We start from the raw sequence: 21,303 nt of genomic DNA on the forward strand, positions 1-21,303 counted from the left end.
CCAACCAATTATTGTTCTGTCCTTAAAGATAATACAGTTTAGCCACTTGCGTGTTTAGGAAGAGGAGCCGTTACTGGATTTGCTCATGTCTTGAGAAATTATCTTTCTTCCCCCACTCCTTTTTTTTGGGGGGGGAGGAATCTTTCCAGTCACTGGCTGTTAATGGAGGGCAGCCTCAGACTGAAGAGAGGAAGGTGTGGCCAGAACTGGACAATTCACACGGCCACCTGAAGGGGTGGAGAGAAGAGTCGCCGGCCTTCCCTGGGCAATTTGGTCCCTTGTCAGCCATTGTTATTATTGCCCACGGGAAAAGCACAAGCTGACCAAAAATCTCAGTCCTCACAATAGTGATTTTTATTAAATTAGTTGCTTTTATAAAACATTTGCAGATGTCATAATTCTGAACATAACAATTTGCCCAACTATTGTAACTGTTGCAGTTTGCTAAGCAGGATTCCTATACATGGAAAAAAAACAACCACAGAGTCTTGTGAGAGCCACCAAACCAGTGACAAGAAACTGTCCCAAAGAATCAGCCGAGTGTCAGCTGAACTGCTCAAAGAAGGTCCTTCCGTCCCCCTCCCGGGGCAAGAAAAACTGCCCCTTTCAAGCTTGGAAGTCAGGGAAATTTATAGCTACGTCCCTCAAGCCACTGAAAAACCAAATTCTAATAGAAAAGCCATTTTAACACTACTGCAAACCCATGCATTTGCTGCAAACTGCCTTTTGTTTTCTGGGTCGTTTCTTGTAAAAAAAGGTACAGTTAAAGATTGTTATTACTAACTCTGCTGGTAATAATACGACTTCAGCCAGATCAAAATTAATGTCCAATTTAGTGCTGCTTCGCGGCCATGAAGACACGCCTCTTTGAGATTCCATTATTTCCTATCATCGAATAAAAAAATTGAGCTTCATAATTTTATTCCCTCGGCTTCAAGACAGGCATTCCAATGTGTGTCGAGTTGTGACAGGATAACCAGCAGCACAAAGATACCGCACTTTCTGATTGTTGCATTTGGCAGAATTGAGAGGGAAAGGAGTTGTGCTAGAGTTAGGGGAGTTTGGGCAAACCAACAGGCGGAAAGAAGGGGTCACATGAAGTCTTCAAAGTCTTGTACGTAGCCACCATCATAGCCACCATAGTCTTCCAGGTCGTCTTTCATCGTTGCTTTTAGACCTCCGCCAGGCACCACTCCTTTTTTCTTCTTTTTGGCTTTATTTTGCTGGGAAGAAAAAGAAACAGCTCAGATTTAAGAACACAAGTGGACCTGGCCAATCCTGGGCTAGAAAAGGGAAAAGCAAGCATCAATTCCCTTACAAGCCACTGTGCTAGTTTCCCCCCCACCAAGAAACCAGCCAGGGTTGATGAAAGCTGAAATCCAGAATGTGTGGAAGGTACCAAATCAAGAAAAAAAAAAACCCTTTGCATTTATTCTGACATGCGGTGTTGTGTAACCAATGGGAGTATTTACTTTCATCAGGACCCTGATCAACGTTTACAGGCTGCTGTGTCAAGCAACTAAACCAGCTTGCCAGAATAAAGACAAGAGGTGCTTCTTCAATTGTAGAAAGTCTAGAAGAGGGGTCACCAAACTTGGGCCAACTTTAAGACTTGTGGACTTCAATTCCTAGAATTCTGGGAGTTGGTCCACAAATCTTGAAGTTGCCAAGTTTGGAGACCTCTGGTCTAGAAGGAGCAGATGTTTTCATGGAGCCCGTAGAAGGAAGCTACGTGAGGTGCCAAGGGCCTTCCCAGCACAAGCCACCGGTCCCTCCCCCAGGTCGAGCAGAATGTCACGGTGGCTGCCAAAGCTTGGAAGAGGCCCCCACCCCTCCCTCAACCCACCTTCTCCTGCTTCTGCTTTTCGCTGCATAGCACCGTCAAGGAATTGGTGATCTTTTTCAAGTCATCGACTTCCACTAAAGGAGGAACAAGGAGCGGATTATTTACAGCTTGCTTTTTCTGCCCCCAAAAGAAGGGGGACAAAGGAATCTTATGTCACAAGAAAAGCTCTGGAATATCTGGGAAAATATGTTTAGGGAAAATGCCGATAAGCTGGAAGCTTAGGGGCAGGCAAAAGATACCACACAGTTGTAGGGAAGGTCATATGCTCCACCAGGTGTCCGGCTCGTCTGTGAGCAGCCTGCCTTCCTTCACGGAAAACTAAGATTGGCTATGTTGTTTGTAGAAAAAAATTAAAATCCACAGTTGAGCTGTGGATGTTCATTTTTTTTCCTGAATGTTTTATTTGGCAGGCCAAAGATGGCCTCTGTACTGTCCACTGACTTGTTCAAAATGTCATAGCAGCCTATAAGTATCTGAAATGAGCCTCTCTTCAAAAGCTCCTCTTCCCACTTATTTTTTTATTTTGTCAATTGCTTACAAGATAATAGGTATAAGTAAAAACATAGCTATGAATACATGGATACACATAAGAAAAATAATAAAAGAAATAGGACAGGGACGGTAGGCACGTTGGTGCGCTTATGCACGCCCCCTACAGGCCTCTTAGGAAAGGGGTGAGGTCAATAGTAGACAGTCTAAGGTTAAAGTTTTTGGGGTTTGGGGAAGAAACCACAGAGTCAGGTAAATCAGGTAGATTTCATCAGACAATCGTCCTCCGATGACCTGGACTGTAACTCCAAAGGCTCCTGAGGCCAGACAGCCCCCTCACCTCCCCACCCAGAAATCCCCAATGACGACACCACAGCTCTTGCCCAGTGCCCAGCCTGGCTCCCTCAGGCCTCCAGATGGAGCTGCCCCTTCCTGGCCAGATTCCTTCTCAATCTAAGAGCTCACACATTGCAAACTATTAGGTGCCAAAATTAACATTCATTTAACTGAGTAGACAGAAGACAAGTATGCCTTCTTTCCCCACTGCTTTTCCTAACATTTAAAATTATCCAAGACTTGATGGAAATATTTGAGAAGTAAAGCTGTCTACAACACATTTAACATCTGCTATCAACCTGAGATTATTACTGTAGCCTATAAAGCATCAAGGAGAAATGAACAATTTGTGTGAATGTCCATATGGGATACCAATAGTTAATTGGTTAAATTCTGTTGTGATAAAGTCAACACAGGCTAAGACGTTAAAAAATGGAGGGCTACCAACAGCCCTGGTTTCCCAATGAAAAACAGTATTTAAGAAGGTATTTTTGGCTTATCCGATGTAGGTTAAATCCTAAGCTTTATAACACCTTCATTAGAAAAAGTGTATATTAAATTGGATATGGCTTTCTTCCCTTCAGTGAATTTTATATTACATTTTTAGCACAAGTTATTAGAAATTGTTTTAACTTTATGAAGTTAAAATACATCTTTATAGAATACAGTAACTGGTTAAAGCTTTGAAATTGTAAGCAAGCCAAATGGACAGAAATATTAAATATGATGAACCATTTAGGAAAGGAACGGAGATTTTTCTCTTCAAATGATTCTGAATTAAGGAGGTAAGGTATATTTAGATATTTTTGAAATATGCTGAACATGTTGGGAATCACCCAGGTGCCTTTCTTGTAAAATAAATGGAGGATCTGGTTGTGGAAATAACGTTCTACTATCTTAGCAGCAGCATTAAAATAGAACATAGAAGACATTACAAAACCTTTCCTAGACTGAGTTAATAAATAACAAATTCAATTCCATTAGCCTGATCTTTTTCACTGGAGAATTGTTCTAATATGTTCTTTGTTTCCAAGCTAAGCAGGGTGCAAACAATAGTGTTTCACTAAACGTACTTACATGAAATGCATATATCTCGAACTAACGTTTCCAAAAATCCAGCATAATATAGAGATTTCTCGTAATGTGTTATTTTTTCTTTTAACAATTTCCCAAATTCCGTAAAATCATCTTTTGAGGATGGATTCATAGTATCTATTCCACATACGTTATGTACACCTGTAAGAGAGGAGCCAGGTTTGGAGAGGGCTGCCCAGGCCCACGGCCTCATGAGCAGACGATCCGGGGACCCCTGGCAGCCTTCAAAACGACCCCCCCCACCCACCCCTCACCGAAGGTTTCTTTGGCCAGCTCCAGGTCCGCCTCTTCTTGCAGTTTCTGCAACCGGAGCTTGTCTGCCAGCTGCTCTTCCGGCGTCAGGTCTTTCGAGTCTTCCGACTCCTCTAACTTCACAAGGGAGACAAGGCAGGGCTGCAGGCACCGGAGGCCGCCCAGGCGCCGGGGCGAGGCAGCCGCTCCCCGCCCGCCCATCCCCTTACCCTTTTCTTGGCCTCCTCCTGCTTCTTCCGCAGCAGCTTCTCCCGCTCCTTTATCTTCTCGGCTACTTTCTTCTTGTCGGAAACTTTGGATTCTGCGGAGAGGCACGGGGTTAGCGGCGGAGGCGGCGGGGGCTTCCCGCGGGGCTCCCGGGGACCCGCCGCCCGGCCGCTCACCTGGCTTGGCCTCGCCCTCCTTCTCGTCCTCCTCCTGCTGCTCCTCCTCCTCGTCGTCCCAGTTGTCCTGGCCGGGGCAGAGCAGAAGCGCCGGTCAGCCGCCGGGAGGCCTCCGCCCGCCTGCCCGCCTCCCGCAACGCACCGGGGGACGGTCCCGGGCCCCCGCCGCCGCCGCCGCGCCCGCCCGCCCCCTCCCGGCCACCTTGACGTCGTCGTCCTCGTCCTCGCCGGCCCAGCGGTCCCTGGTCACCACGGCAGGGGTGGGCCCGAGGAGCCCGGCCAGCGGGTCCGGCGCCTCGAAGGTGTCCGCGTCTGCGGGGACAGAGAAAGGGTGAGCGGAAGGCCCGGGCCGGCCTGGCCGGAGGCGGGGAGAGAGCGGGAGCGGGCGGCGGGGGCGCTGGACCTACCCCAGGAGTCCGCCTCGGCCGCCATCTTGCCCGCCGCCCTCTCGCTCGCGGCTAGCCCAGACCAGCAGGCAGGAGGGGCCGCGCACGGCACGACGGGACTTCCGCCCCGCCCCCCAAACGCGCTTCCGGCTTCCGCCGGCGTCCCCGGAAGAGGCGGGGCGGGAGCCGCAGAAACCCGCCCCCATGGTCCGTAGCTGGAGCTCCTGGAGGGCGGCGTGGTCGGGAGGGCTCACCCGCCGCGTCGCTCCGCCCACCAGGCGGACCGGGGCGATGGGCGGGGCCGGAGGCCGCGCGCCCTTCCACGCGCGCAGGGAGGGCGGCAGGGTTCGTCGTGAGGCGCTGTTCTCTTCTTGGAAGAGATTCCCGAGTGTTTTGTTTGACAACCGGGCTCCCAAGGAGGCCATTCAGTGGCTCTCTTTCAATGTGTCCATTGAAATGAAATCCTCATCAATGTGTCCTCCCCCAATTATATTCAAAGAGAACATAATAATTTTACCTCAGCGCAAGCATAAATAGGCTCGTGTTTATACCAGAGGCCTCCAAACGTGGCCATTTTAAGACATGTGGACTTCAACTCCCAGAATTCTCCAGCCAGCTTAGCTGGCTGGAGAATTCTGGGAGTTGAAGTCCACATGTCTTAGTGTTAAAAGTTTAGGGACCCCTGGTTTATACTGAGAATTTAGACAATTCCTTGCGCGTCCAATCCCACTTGGCCAATATTCTAATACAAGACCAAGCCATCATTTATCAAACCATTTGACATCTCTACTGAAAATTAAAAACCAGACTTGCACCAAATTACAAAATGATAGTTTAATAAGTATTTACAGAGCAGCCTGCAGCGGTTGATTTGGTTGTCCTAAGTAGGATTAAGTTACCCATATTACCAATCATTTTAGACTTTAAAACCTCACATTCCTTTTTTTTTCCCCCTCCTCTTCAGGGACCAGTGTTGTTATTTGCGGTATTCCACCTTAACAAAAAAGCGGGTTTATTAATTTTGTTCATGAAAACGCACATTTGCTTTAAAAAGTTACTCTAAAAAGATGCTGTACAATTCCCTTGAAACAGTAGCAGAGAAATGTCCGTTGTGTTGTTTGGAGGCAAGGACTGCTGTTCAATTTACTTGGTAGTGGATTTGCAGAAAATAATCTCTGAATGCAGCATAAGCAAACCATCATAGCAGTAAGAAAACCACGCACTCGCTCTCTTATCCCCCCCGCAGAGTCCCACACGGCCGGCCGGCATCCACGGTTCCTCCAAAGAGCCGCCTTCTCTTCACAGTGTTGTCTTTTGGAGCTGGGGAAGAAGATCAATGGGGACCCGGAGCCCTCCGGCCCCTCCTGGGCCCAAGCGACCTTCTGCAGACCACTGGCAGCCATGTGAGCTTATCATCATTAGAAGCCACAGAGGAGCCGCTGGGAGGAATTATTACTGGAGTTACCCCTTCTCTTCAATCTAAAATCATCTGAGTCAAGGACACTCCCACGTGGCTCATAATGATGATAATAATCCACTTTCGTAGATTGGAGAGCATTTAAACATTTTCAAAATCAAAAGGATCAATAAAGCTGTTACTAGCAAAATAGGAAAAAGTGGTTACAGGGATAACCTCTGTGAAAACACACATACACACGCTTACTTACATTATACATAATGTGTGTGTGTGTATGTATATATTTATATATGTATATATATATATATATATTATAGTAACATTATGTACATTTTATTTCAATAAAGACATATAAGACAAAACAGCGTAAAGATGCCCAGATGCCCTAAAGATAAATACAATTCAAAGATTCTCATTAAAATGAATCTGTAGCATTTTCCCGCAAGCAAAATACCTTTCTTTAAATACAAAAAAAAGTCAGCATTCTGGATAGCAAATGCCTTTTTTCTCTTTTCACAGAAAATTCACCATAATTCTGTGTTAAATGAATAATTTCCCATAAAGCAGGCTTGCTCTACATGCTAACTTTTTAACAGTTCAGTGACACATGTGCTAGCTACATATATAACAGATAATATAGTAAGAAAACACTCAACCTGATGAAAAGTTAAAATCTTCATTAATACATTGGAAAAAGTTGATATAATTCATGCCTTTTAAAATCAAAAAATACAAAAATTAAATGTTTTCCTAAAAAGATTTTCCTTATTTTAAGGACTCATTCAAAAATGAAGCTGTGTGTAATTTGTACAATAAAATTGTACAAGTAAACAGGTAATATACATAAAAAATTAATTGACATACTTCTCAATTATCAGTTGTCCACCTTTAATTTCCAATACTGTTCTTTCTTTAACAAGCATACAAAATATCAAACTTCTCTTTAGAAAAAGTGCCATTCTGCAACATCCTTTACATAAAAACAGCCCAAGCCTGTGGCGTATCTATGCAGTTTAGAGGCAAAGCTTACTAACTTCTACAAATTTTTCCCTTCCATAAAAAGCCTCCCAAAAAGGAGAGTATGCTCCATTAAAAAAATATCAGCCTCTTGTGTAACCTGCATTTGAGAACCAAGGCTTGAAAACTATTTCCATATAATATAGAAAACCACTATGATAGCATATCAGCTGCGTGCGCAGCGACAGAGTGTCCAGGACCACAACAGCAGGCAGGGTGACAGTGGTGCACAGACTGAGCCACACGGAAGTTTCAAATGGGCTGGTGCAACCTGCAGGGTAGAGGGCCAACCAAGGCAAGGCTTGGCTACTCTTCCTATTCCCCTTGGTGGAGATCCTGGTCCGGCAGGAGCTGGGCTGCCATTACACCAAGCAAATTCTCAAGGACTCCTACGGACAGGAGACTGAGGCACCGATCTCTCGCTCTCACTCTCTGAGCTGTGCACACCACCACAAAAAAAAAAAAACATCTGTCCACAGTACATGCCATCACGATGGTTTAAATATTCTGCATATTAGTAATTCTTATATTTCTTATCTAGCCAGTCTCTTGATTTTTTTAAAAAAAGATTTCCACTACAGTAGAATGAATGAATGAATGAATGAATGAATGAATGAATGAATATATATATATATTCATTCATTCGTACACAGAAAAAAAAAACTAGATGATTTTTAAAAACAAATATACAGTATGCAGGCAGACAGAGCAGGAAAATGGCCATTCAATCGAATAATAAAAATTAATCAAACTTGGCTATTCCCAGAAAAATATGAAGTCACCTCAACTAAAAGGAATGCATAATGAAATCCTAAACTTGAATACAGATCAAAAATGTAAAAAGGTTACAAACCTTTAACAGGAAAAAAATTACTGGCCATTCCTGTTGAAATGAGAATTTTAAAAGTAACACAAAGTGGCTACAAACCCACTTAAGAGAGCACCAAACAGAGAGAAAACAAGAGTCCATTTTCAATCTCTGTGATTTCATAAATCCTGTATTTTTATAGGATAAACTGCTGGTGGCAGAAACAGAATTCTTTAAAAACGGCAGGTGTTCGTCTGTACATTAAAAACCATTGGAGTTGCACTAGATCTAAAGACTGTTCTGTTCTAGCCTACCTACGGATACTGCACGTCTTTCCATTTGGCGATATAGAAAGTTCTTCTGTAACCCTTTTATTACTGTTGGGCACCAGAGATAAGAAAAGCGAGAAAGGGTACAAAAATGCAAAAATTTCAACAGTAATGGCAATGTTTTTGTTCTAGTCCAAAAAGAAAAAGGATCCTGCATTTTCTTTCCCTTCAGAGCTCTTTGACCAAAGATTGAGTTTAATCGGGGGGCAGTAAGTCATGCAAGCGAAATCTGTCTCGGATGTGAGGTCGAACATCTTCATTCTAGAGATGGGGAAAGCAAAACAAAACTCCATCACCTTTCATGTATCAGAGTCAAGTTAATTTGTGATAATAACCTTTGGAATTGGGAGCGCAGTCAGAGGCTTCTGCTTTTTGTTGCAAAGAAAGAAGAAAGGGAGCCAAGAGAGGATCACAGCCTGTGGAAAGGCTGACATCCTCTCTGACCGCCTCTCTCCACAGCTTTTGAAACCCTGCGGCCCTTATTTTCCACTGGTCACCACATTCAAAGAAAACAAGACACGGGGGGCTCAAAAATCCTCTTACATTTTCTTCCAAATCAGGATTCCTGTTATGCCCCTCCCGTAACAATTTCAGATCTGCACCCAACATTTTATGCTAGCTTAGGGTTACTGAAATGTTTGCCAGTTCTTACTGAGCTTCTATTTAGTGAAGTTAGTTCTACTGGCAATTAGCAATGCGAACCAGTTTTAATTCTTCCCAAATTCAAACTTGGGCTTGTCAAGAAATGTGGCTTCATTGGTCTCTGTAATCTCACCCCAGGGAATGGCTAACAAGCACTTGACAGATATCTTCCACGCCCCCAAATGTTTTTCTGTGGAGACACTTCTGTGAGGTTGCATTATGAAACCTTCAGCTCTAGTCGACATGCTTATAATTCTGATTAAAATGTGCATTCTAAAAAAAACAGAATTCACTCATACGTTGAGTATGGACAGGAGACGAGCCATTACAGATAATCCTCAACTTCCAACCACAGTTGAGACCAACATTTCTGTTGCTAAGCAAGTCAGTTGTTAAGTGAGTTTTGCCCTATTTTACGGACTTTCTTGCCACAGCTGTTAAGTTAATCCCTGCAATTGTTAAGTTAGTAACACGGTTGTTAAACGGATCTGGCTTCCCCACTGACTTTCCTCTGACTTTGTCAGAAGGTTCACTGCAACTGTCACAAATATGAGTCAGTTGCCAAGCACCTCCGTTTTGATCATGTGGCCCTGGGGAGGCTGCAAGGGTCGTAAGTGTGAAAAACGGTCATAAGCCCCTTTTTTTCCAGTGCCGTTATAAGTTCAGTCACTAAATGAACTGTTGTAAGTTGAGGACTACCCGTACTCCAAAAGCTCTACAAAACATCACCTTGCTCGACCTTGGACAGAGGACTCCCCTTTAAGAGGCTAGAAAAGTTTTATTCAAACGTGTTTTTGGACAGACCAGGGAAACTGCTGCTGCTGCTGCTGCTATAAAAGGCAGCGAGAGAAGCGCTCCCTAAAGGAAGGTAATGCAAAGACACCCGAAGGCGTTTCCCAAGTCAGAATCCGCTACCCTGAATCATGCTACTTTAATCTATGAAGGTTTAAGAAGAAAATATATATGTAAAGACTACTTACCAGTTCTACAAGTTTTTCCAGAAAAGGAATCAACTTTAGAAGCTCATTGTCATTTTTATCCATGAACCAGCTTTCTATAGGAATTCCATTTGAAAGCTAAATCAGTAAAAAAAAAAAAAATTAAAAAAAGAGGTAAGATCTCTTTTTCAGCAGTTCCCCTATTAATTCAAGTTTTTAAAAACTCTTCCCAAATGTAAATGGGGGGTGGGGGTGGGGGCAGGGGAGGAGAACAACTGAAAACATCCCTCCACCTGTTCATTTTGCTCAGGACAGGTGGCAGTGCTCATTTACATAACTAGGCTCGATTTATGACAAATGATCATAAAAGAATATTCAGGGTTAAAAGGTGCACCAAAAGATGTGGCTGAGAGCCTGACTAAAATAATCAAGCAAAAAGATGATTATCCCTTTTTTTCTCATTCACGTGGAGACAAATGAAACGACCACAAACCTGAAAACAGTATTGAGACTACGAGCAACTCAGCAGGAAAGTGAAGGAGTTAGGTGCACAGGTGGTGTTTTTATCTTTTGTACTTCCAACAAAAGGTCAACATCCAACAAGGGATTGTGCCATCGAGGGAACATCAAGTTTCTAGACCACAGTCTGTACTACCAACTTGAAGGGCTTCTGTCAGGAGATGGGTTGCATCTCACAGGAACCAGGGAAAATGTATTCGGAAGACCACTGGCTCAGCTTATCCAAAGGGGGAGGGGGACCAATCTTTAGGACCAACAGAGAGAACGAGTAACCAGTGGAACAGCTTCCCTCCAGAAGTTCACTGGAGGCTTTTAAGAAGAGACTGGACAGCCACTTGTTTGGAATGGTATAGGGTCTCCTGCTTGACCAGGGGGTTGGACTAGAAGACCTCCAAGGCAATTAACACCTGGGCAATTCCAGTCATTAGATACAAAGCTGGAATTGTGGACAGAAGCACAATTAGAAACCCTGGATAAGAAGACCAGAAAAATGAGGACAAGGAATCGTGCCCTTCATCCATGCAACAATGCTTGCAGACTCTATTTACAGGTACAAGTGGACGTGGAATGTTCAAGTACGCCAGTTGAAGAACAAAAAAATCGCTTTGGAAGAATATTTGAAGGATAGTGAAGAGGATGCACTGAAGCTAGTATACCAGGAAGGCCTACTGAGTGCCAGAGAGACCATACTGGCCTATAAAAAAGACCAAATGAAGGATGAAAGAGAGACATGGCAAGAAAAAGTATTACACAAGCACATTACAAATAGCAGGCGATGAAGATTAACAGGAAGACCTGTCTAAGAACTGGGAAAGTTGAAGAAAGAGACAGAGGGGCTAATTCTGGATGCACAAGCCTGAAGAACAATTGCAAACAAAGCAAGAATTGAAAAGACAGTGACAACAAATGCCACCTCTACAAAGAAGCTGAAGGAACAGTGGGCCATCTGCAGGAAGACTCCATACAAACAGCATGACAAAGTAGCAAGAGTGATGCACTGGAATATCTGCAAGAAATACCACTTGCCTAGAAGCAAGAACTGCTGGGACTAAAAGATAGAAGATGAAGAAGCTAAAATGCTGTGGGAATTTGGAATTCAAACAGGCAACCACCTGTCATATAATACCCCAGACGTTAACAGTTGTTGATCAAAAAAGAAAAAATGTCTGGACACTGCAAGACCTAGAGACATAGAAGAACAAGAACTGTAGAAAATTACAAAATGCCAATACAAAAACCTGCAAAGTAGAATGACTCTGACAAAAGAAATCAAAGATAGCAGGAGTAGTAAATAGGCGTCTTGGGTTCCATCGCAAAACATCTGGATCACCACTTGAACACCACTGATATTGACAAATTCACCAAGAGTCAATTGCAAAAGGCAGCTTTACTTGGAACAGCTTACATCTTGGGAGGATACCATCAAACATCTGTGTATCCCAGATGCTTGGGAAGGAGTCAGGTGGATAAAAATGCCAAATTACATCTAAACATCTGGCTTGCTGTATGATCAACCATAATAAATTTATATGTTGCCTGACTCAGCAACTCTGGGCGGTTTAGAAAGAGTTAAAAACTTTTACAAAACAAGTAACATTAAAAAATAAGATTGCAAACAAAACAACCCTGAATGTGGCAGGAACAAAATTTGTGGATCCTTTAGAAATATCCATAATTGTGCATTACTGATATTACATGCGCTCAGGACTTCTTCAAAGTTATGTTAACTGATGGAGATTCTGGTTAAGCAAACAGCACAAAAAGCAGTGCACCGTGGCAAGCTTTTACTTAAGCACACAGAGCCAGCACTGGCTCTCCGTTTTAGAAAAGGTCTGCAAAACTTTAGCTGAATTGTAGTGACCTCAACCAAAGCTTTTCTGTACCTCTCAATCAATTGCACAGACTGACTTGAGATCTTTTGGCCTATTCCTCTGCAGGCCAAAATCTCCTTCTGGTCAGGTGAGCAGGAAAGCCCATTTTTTCTGAAATCTGCAGGGATTTTTAATAGGGGCGTTATTCACTTCCAAAATCTGTGTCACGAAGAGTCTGGTCCCTTGGACTGCCACCTTCAGTTTGGGGTTTCTCGTCCTTCTTCCCTAAGGGCACTGCTGGCCGGCTCAGGTGTTCAAGACAAACCTGGCACCGTGCAATGTTTGTGTGCCGTTTGCTCGATCGGAATCTCCCTTCTTGGGGCATGGACGATGCTTCGATTGCACTGTAGTTCATGGTACTGCAGGAGTATGGCTGCATCTACTGGAAGGGGGGGGGGAGGGACGACACGCACCTTCCCCTTGCGCTGTCTTGCCGTTGCTTTCTGGGCATATGAGAGCACAGAGGGTGGGCCGGCCCTGAAGCGAAGACCAGCTGAAGCTGGGGACTCCAGTGGGGAGTCCAAAATCACCACGGAAGCATCGCTAGATGCCTTCCATTCTGCTGCCAAGAGAACAATTTAAAAATGCCTTCAAAGTCAACAGACGCAGGGAATGATTTGAAGGAGACTTTACTTAGTATTGTAGTAGAATCTGAAACACGACCCACAGGAAATAAACTCACCTGGTAAGCAAAGGCTTGTGGTGAATTGTCGATGATGATTGTTTTTGAGAGATCTCTACCAAGGATATTTAAATCTTTTATGTAGTTCCCTTGCACACAAACACAATGTTCACGGAAAAGTCGATGCCTATTTTTAAGAACACATTTAGGTTGCATTCAGACAGGTGTAGATAAAGAAAATACTGTCGTCAAAACCCCATCACCTATTCTGTGCGTTAAGAACAATCTTCTGGACAGCAGAGCTTTGTTATTAAAAAGGAGATTTAAAAAGCCACGGTCAATTCTTTCTCAATTAAAGGATCCAGCTGCCTAGCCACAGCAATGCAATAGGGTCTTAGCTTAGGGGCCCTGACCTCATTAGCTGTTTTTTCCCCTCTTCCAAATACTCTCTCATTATTTAACTGAACTAACCTGAAAGTTTGTGGGGGACATAAAGCAAAGGGCGTATCAATCAGAATGAACTGCAGTCCACTTGTAGAAGGGGTCTGCTCCTAACTACCCTAATGAGGGCTGGGTGGTCTTTGGACAAGCAGGAGCGAGGACCTAGTCCAGTGGCAAACCCTTTAAAGCAACCAAGCCTTTTCTCAGGCCTGCATCACTTGAAATATTGAGTCTGCTGGGAGGAAGGATATTTAGCCAGCCTCCCTGAAGCAATTTCTAGTATGTGGAGGAAAAGTAAAAATCCAGAAAAGGAGTATTACAGGCTAGAGTTACACTGCAGGGTTTAGTCAGATACTGGTGAAAAATAATAACTTCAGGTTGGAAATTTTTAAGCACACGAAAACTCTTAACAGCTTTTTATCCTGACTACATGTTAGGTATCACTGTAATGCTAAAATAGCATTAAATATACCTATTTTGTTATTCTGGTTAAAATGTAAATAACACATAACTTTCTATTCAAGCTTACCTGACCAGCTGCTTTTTAGGGTCTAATATATTCAGCAATTTGTCTGCATAGACCTTTTTAGAAGCAGTAAAAAGAATGATCTAAAAGAAAGAAAGGAAGAAGCAATTGCAATCCATTCTATCAAAAAAGGCAAAGAACTTGAATATCACACAAAATTTTTAAGCGTCTTCCATTACCTCATAAATTTGGGACATACACTCCAAGAATTCTCTGAAAAATGGTCTTAACCGCACATAAACCTAAAGAGAAAACAAAACAGTAATTTTAACTATGGAACACAAAGAAGGTTTATTTCAAATGGCAGAGACTTCAGAAATTACAGAGTAAGGCACACTGTTTAATATATTAACATTATTTTTTATTTTTTTTAAGAATCTATGAAAAAGTAATACTAACTAGCATATTTGTAGAAAGACATACAAGGCAGCCTTTAGAGGCAGCCTTTTTGCTTAGAACAGAAACACAACAGAGATAATCTTTTATAAATGCAAACTTTTGAGATTTAAGATTCTTTTTCAGTCAGAACTTTCATCAGACTGATTAGTTCACCCACAAGGACATATCTGACAAGTCAGTATTATCAGAAACAATATGTTTATATCCAAGCAATGCAGAATTCCCAGGAAAAGCTTTTCTTATGACACTAAACAGAATTTTGCTTTTCAAGTACAATGCTCAAAAGTCAATTGAATTAATTTATGTGGTTAACACTTTTTCTTGTCTACATTTTCCACCAGAAAGTCACCAGCAAACACAAGGTTGAAAAGAAATATTATTCTTAAGCATCTGATGTTGAGATCATGATCATTATATAAAAGGTCCTAGGATTGTATTTGCACACACACACACACACATACTAAATACAAATAAAAAGTGAGTCTCCTTTGGCTGTGAAAACTTCAAGACTCTTTCCCCTTGACAAACCCCTACAGAAGGCCGTGGTTTAAGAAAACACAGAAGGCCATTTCCGCTTTGGTGAGATGCTGAGCAGTTTCCCTGGCTAAGGGAAACAGTTCTTGCCTTTCAAAGTGTCCCCAGCAACAGAGGACAGCATCTCATCACAAAGACCTCTGCCAAGTATGCTAGTAAATTAACCCAACTGGCCTAAAGAATAAGAGAGACCTTACAGGCAGTCCTCGACTTACAGCAGTTCATTTAGTGACCGTTCAGTTACAATGGCACTGAGAAATATATATGACTTATGACTTTCAGTTACGATCTTTGCAACATCGCCAGGGTCATGTGATCAAGTCAGGTGCCTGGCAACTGGTTCATACTTACAACTGTGGTAGTCTCCCTTTTGTGTGACCTTCTGACAAGCAAAGTTAAAGGGAAGCCAGATTCATTTAACAACCAAGTTACCACCTTATTGATTGCAGTGATTCATTTAACAACTGTGGCAAGAAAGATCGCAAAACGGGGCAAATCTCACTTAACAACAAAAATTTTGGGCTCGATTGTGGTCATAAGTCAAGGGCTACCTGTACTTAATTATAAAGTGTGAAAAGCAAATTTGCTTGCCCATGACCATTAATCCATGATGGATTCGTCCATGGCTGACTAACCGCACCCAACATGTAGCCCTCCATGGAACTGCATCTACAAGGAGGGAAGTAGGCAGCGGGGCACCCCAGGGCTCTGTTTTAGGCCCAGGACTCTTCAACATCTTCAACAGTGACTTGGATGAGGGGATAGATGGGGAACTCATCAAATTTGCAGATGGCACCAAACTGGCAGGAATAGCCAGCACTCCAGAAGATACAAGATACAGAAGGATCTTGACAAACTTGAACATTGGGTGCTATCTAACAAAATGAAATTCAGGGGTGAAAAAAGGAAGGTTCTACATTTAGGCAAGAAAAAACAAATACATAGGTATAGTATAGGTGGTACCTCGCTCAATAGTAGTAACTGTGAGAGGGATCTTGGGGTCCTAGTGGACAGTCTCTTAAATATGTGCCAGCAGTGTGCTGCAGCTGCCAGAAAAGCCAATGTCAATGCTGAACTGGACCTGCTAGAGGCCATTTTCCTGGTTCATTGTTGCCACACTGTATGGGAGGAGGAAGGAGGTTGGAATGCCCTACTAGATACAACACTGAACTTTCTCGTGAGAACCAAGGCCATCTCCTAGGTGACAGAGGGAAAGGAAGAAGAGTGCCTTGAGGAGTCTGCCAATTAATCTAATGGGCCAACACTGGAGGGAAGGGGTGATTCCTGATTTTAATTATGCTGAAACTGCAGGAAAGATTCAGAGTTGGTTTTCAACCAAGTGTGCTGATATGATTTACCCAATAAAGAAGTTCTTTGAGGAAGTGTCTGGCCTCAAGAGCTCCAATTTGCTTGGGTTCGTTAGTCGGAACCTTGACAGCCAACACAGTTCTAGGCTGCATAAACAGAGAGACAGAATCAAGATCACATGAAGTGTTAATACCGCTTTATAATGCCTTGGTAAGACCACACTTGGAACGCTGCATCCAATTTTGGTCACCACGATGTAAAAAAGATGCTGAGACTCTAGAAAGAGTGCAGAGAAGAGCAACAAAGATGACTAGGGGGCTGGAGGCCAAAACATATGAAGAACAGTTGCTGGAATTGGGTATGTCTAGTTTAATGAAAAGAAGGACCGGGGGAGACATGATAGCAGGGTTCCAATATCTGAGGGGCTGCCCCAACGAAGAGGGGGTCAAAGCACCTGAGAGCAGGACAAGAAGGAATGTATGGAAACTTGTCAAGGAGAGAAGCAACCTAGAACTAAGAACAATTAATCAGTGGAACAACTTGCTCCAAAACTGGAAGAGATTGGACAACCATTTGATTGAAATGGTATCAAGTTTCCTATCTGAGCAGGGGGTTGGACTAGAAGACCTCCGAGGTCCCTTCCAACTCCCTATTCCTATTCCACTCCAATCTATTCTTTAATTCTTGATGGTAGACAACATCTACATACTGTGCAAAATTAACAAGCCTGAAAGGGGACAAAAATACCAAAACTCCTCCCCACCAACAGTCAAAACTCAGATGAGACTACTAGATTGACAGTAGGATTAACATCAAGCCAACAATCAAGAATCAAACAATAACCCAGTGAAGGACCTGCCAAACAAGTAAACGGCCCAACCAAAGAGCCTCTGAGACCACCCGCACTAATACCGACAGGGCAAGCCACCAGAATATCAACTGAGAGCAAGCCCCATGCCTTCTCCACACTGATGATGTTCCCTAGTTTGGGCCATGAAATGTCTGTAGGAAAACAGCCAAGCTCAGAGAGCACCAAAGACCCCTCATTTCAAACCCGAGCTACAAATATTCTCCTTGTTGATATCAGTGCTTCATATTAAGCAATAGCTACGTACATCTCAGTTACCAACCTTGGCCTTCATAAGAATTCTAAAGGGCGTATTAGAGAGCAAAAACAGAAAACTTGTGATCAACAATTTTAAGTCATCCCTCTGTTGTTAAGACACACACATTCAATACTCCTTGGAGAGCATGAAAAACAACGGAAGACCTTCCACTGTACCCTACACTTACCGGAGGTCATTTCTCAATTGTGCCTTCCTGCCAGGTTATACAGGTTGTAGTGGCACAATACTTTAGCACTCTGATTGATCACTGCTACTATTATTTATATTAAAGGCTTCAAGACGCAGCTAACGTAGTAGTTCAATTACTCAAGACTCCTGCTAAAATAAGTGCATTTGCAACAGGGTGTTTATGGATTTATTTGAAAACTCTGACACGACTTCTTCCTGCATTCAACCATTTTTCAGATTGTTGAAGCTGATGTTTCAAGAGTTAACAAAAATAACAAGACACTAAGATAAAATAAGTTAAAAGAATATGACTGAAAGATCTGAAACTGAGCCAGGCCTTTATCAAAGCTGAGCACAGGGACTCAAAAACACCAGCTTCCAGGAAACGCTACCCTATACGGCCACTTGTCTCGAGCTCCACGGTGACATATTGGGACTGATTCTGAGACGTTCACCACTGCAGCTTACTCTGGAGAAGTGATTTAAGAAGCCCCAGATGGTTGAGGGTTTGGAGAGCGCATTCCCCGAAAAATGTCCCTGAATATCCAAGTTAGGTTGTAAGGTGCAAGGCCTGCACTTATTAAGAAAATCAAAGATAGGCTTCCAGCAAGATTTAGGGTCTGACAAATGCAAATTTTACATTTTTTAAAAAATTATTTCAAAATAAGTAATTTCTTGTAAATAACCCCAGAAAGACATGGTTATTCTGAATAATATATACCATAGGCAAGAGATCAAAAAACATTCTAGCTGCAACAGAAAAAAAAGGCATAATCCACATATCAATAATCACTCTTACTATCCAGAATGGGTAACTACATTATCTAAGTGCATGTAAATGAAAAGAATTCGGACTACTGCCATCATCAGAGAGAAGATAAGAAACCCATGTTTGTATGTATTTTGGAAGATCGCATGTTTCAGGATGTTGAAGGATTGTAAATAAAACAAAAGACAAAAGACAAGTTTTAAAATTAGGGTAAAATACCTGGACAAGTGTCCGTTTAAGGTGTCTGATGTCATTCTCCAAAGTTACTACAGAGGGGTCCAATATCGTGCGAACTACATGGAGGGAAGCTGTTGCTACTCCCAGGTACATCACACAATAGGGACCTGAGAACAACAGCTGGGGTCAGTGCAGCATCTTTGGCAGTTGCTGGAATACACCCCTCCTCCTCCTTCTCCTCCTCCTTCCCCTGTTCTTCACTGGCAGAATTGTTGAATGCACCGTAGATGAGAGCAAAGAATATGTTGCGAAGCACAACGACCAACAGCTAGCAATCTGACAGTCTTCCTTCACAAAGCAACTCTGGCCACGTAACGGCACCTAACTAGGAATGGAGGAATGGATCTAAAAGCAACTCATTCCCAAGGCTGACTTCCCCTGAAGAGCCTAAGTCTGAAGCAGGCTCTTGTTTTATCAAATAGCCATATAGATTTAGGCCTTTTTCCTCACCTCTGCTGCTTAAGAGAAATACTTCTGGCTTCTTAATGGATGACAGTTTTACAATGGAATTATATGGAAATAAAGTAGTAATCCATATGCCACAAATTCCTCGAAGATCTGATGGTTTGCTTAACAATGTTTCATAGAATGTAACCAATGCGGCTAAATTACCAACCTTTTAGGAGAGCAAAAAGATATCAGATACATAATGTTTTTCCTTTTATTTCCTAGGAGCCACTTCACCTTAACATGATTTGGATTACCTGGTAAATAACATCCTGGAAAAGGACTGGAAACGTGAGTGCAGCATCTTCCAGTTCATTTAGACTACAGTGGACTAATGTTTCATCCTACAAATAATTTTAAAAAATGAGTCAATTTAGCAGAGGGACAGAAAAGTATGTGTTCTCTGAAATAGCCCTATAATTTATAGTTTGTTTGCCAAAGAGAGAATATTTTTCCCTCAAAAGTGAAGCAAGCAACCAAATCTGTTTTTCTCACCAAGTCTAGAACTAACGAGAACTCTGGTGTACTTCTGGTTTTCAATGGAAGAGCAGGTTTCCGATTAAGTTGTTCTTCTGTTAGCGGTGGAACATGTTTGATGAAGTAGTACCTAAAGAGGAGTCAGATCATGGTTTGATCATTTATCAGACAGTGAATACTTTACTCTTAAACTATGATAAAGGCCTATATAACAATAAATCTACCCACAGATGTACTAAATGAACCACATAATTATACAGTTAGTTGGGGAAGGAATTGTTTACAGAACTGGAGCTTCTATATAGAAGTTAACTATTCCATCTTCTAGACCAACACTCCTTTTTCTATGGTTCTTCCCTTGTAAATATTTGACATTCCCCCCCCAGATTTAGGCTATTTCTCCCTAAATAGCCCTAAATAAGTATGCTATTTCTCCCTTCTTTGGTTTTACAGAGGGCCAATCTTAGCTACTGTTCTGCCAGCAGGCACCAGCTGAATTCATTATCATAAATATTTTCATTTATTTACCACACACACACACATGTCTGAGAACGAACACTTACGGATCAAAGACTTCCCAGTCTTCTTCATAGGTGGCTTCTGCATGAGCTGATGAATAACTGCTGTCTGGAGATACTGGTGCTAACAAAACAGAAAAGTCCCTCATTAGTTTACATCAAGAAAAGGGAAATTTTCTCTTAACAGTAAAGTTGATCATTTAATTACTAAGTATTTCTATTTGGTACGGAATGTTTTGTCTTCCACTTTTCTTAAGAACTATTATCAATATTTTTAGGGCTTATAATTTGACTCTAAAAATAGATATATCTATTTTACATATTAAGCTCAAAAAGGAATATTTGCAGGTGAGGGCCAGGTATAATTTCACAGGTTACCAACATGATAAAAATTATGTGCAGAGTCAAATATGAATCTTTTTAAACCAAACCTTGGGCAGTTTAAGTGCCTACTAAGTGTGATGGTTACAATCTGTTTTCTTTCACACTGCAATATTATGATATCCTATTGCATTGTGGAATTCTGTTTTGACAGTCATCTGATTGGCCTGGTATAAATGTTCCATTAAGTAAATAAATACAGACCTTAAACAGAAAACAATATTATCAAGTTAAATGCTTATTAGCCAGAGTGATCCTGCCCTTGGCTTGGAGGTAGTATTTGTGTACATGTGTAGATGAAGCATAACGCACAAGGCAATTGTTTGTTGGAATACATTCATGCTCAAGTAAAGTGAGTACAGGTAGTCCTCAACTTACGACCACAGTTGAGGCCAAAATTTATGTTGTTAAGTAAGAAATTTGATATGTGAGTTTTGCTCCATTTTACAACTTTTTTGCTACATTTGTTAAGTTAATGCCTGCAGTTGTTAAACTTAGTAACGTGGTTGTTAAATAAATCTGGCTTCCTCATTGACTTTGCTTATCCGAAAGTCGCAAAAGGGACCACGTGACTCGGGGATACTGCAACCGTCATAAGTATGAGTCAGTTGTCAAGCATCTGAATGCTAAATCACATGACCAAGGGGATGCTACACAGGAGTGGGATGCAAATATTTTTACTACCGGTTCTGTGGGCGTGGCTGGGTGGGCGTGGCCATGTGAGTGGGTGGGCGTGGCTTCCTCTTTTGGGGGGGGGGGCTCCTGGGCCTCAGGGAAGCCTCCTGGGAATCCCCTAAGACAGTGAGGGGGATCCCAGCACAGCTGATCGTCAGAACAGCTGGTCGTTGGGAGGAAGAAAGAAAAAACGGTTCTAAGTGTGAAAAAGGGTCATAAGTCACTGTTTTTCAGTGCCATTGTAACTTCACTACATGGTTTAGCATGGTCACTGAATGAACTGTTGTAAGTCAAGGACTACCTGTAGATATAAATGCCTCGAGTTTCCAATTAACAATTTATTTCT

At 42.4% G+C, this 21,303-nt stretch overlaps 2 protein-coding genes across 2 annotated transcripts in view; both read right to left on the minus strand.

Annotated features, from left to right (window-relative positions):
- Positions 1-330: 330 nt before the first annotated feature.
- EIF3J (eukaryotic translation initiation factor 3 subunit J) lies at positions 331-4,871 on the minus strand. Its single transcript, XM_087972988.1, has 8 exons — positions 4,809-4,871; positions 4,604-4,713; positions 4,402-4,468; positions 4,228-4,319; positions 4,021-4,135; positions 3,749-3,907; positions 1,847-1,920; positions 331-1,223 (listed from the first exon to the last, which is right to left on the minus strand). Exons 1-8 carry the CDS (start codon positions 4,831-4,833, stop codon positions 1,092-1,094), a joined length of 774 nt encoding a protein of 257 aa, XP_087829114.1. The 5' UTR covers positions 4,834-4,871; the 3' UTR covers positions 331-1,091.
- Positions 4,872-5,606: 735 nt separating this feature from the next.
- CTDSPL2 (CTD small phosphatase like 2) overlaps positions 5,607-21,303 on the minus strand; it is a 32,125-nt gene continuing 16,428 nt past the window's right edge. Inside the window, exons 7-14 of the mRNA XM_026684630.2 lie at positions 19,947-20,025; positions 19,402-19,513; positions 19,164-19,250; positions 14,097-14,159; positions 13,921-14,000; positions 13,011-13,137; positions 9,981-10,076; positions 5,607-8,619 (exon numbers count right to left, since the gene is read on the minus strand). Coding sequence (XP_026540415.1) covers positions 8,554-8,619; positions 9,981-10,076; positions 13,011-13,137; positions 13,921-14,000; positions 14,097-14,159; positions 19,164-19,250; positions 19,402-19,513; positions 19,947-20,025 — 710 coding nt within the window. The 3' untranslated portion in view covers positions 5,607-8,553. The remainder of the gene's footprint in view (positions 8,620-9,980; positions 10,077-13,010; positions 13,138-13,920; positions 14,001-14,096; positions 14,160-19,163; positions 19,251-19,401; positions 19,514-19,946; positions 20,026-21,303) is intronic.

Source organism: Notechis scutatus, chromosome 11 (genome assembly GCF_049901735.1).
Source record: "Notechis scutatus isolate UNSWTSFEM ecotype Mainland chromosome 11, rNotScu1.2, whole genome shotgun sequence".
Taxonomy (NCBI): domain Eukaryota; kingdom Metazoa; phylum Chordata; class Lepidosauria; order Squamata; family Elapidae; genus Notechis; species Notechis scutatus.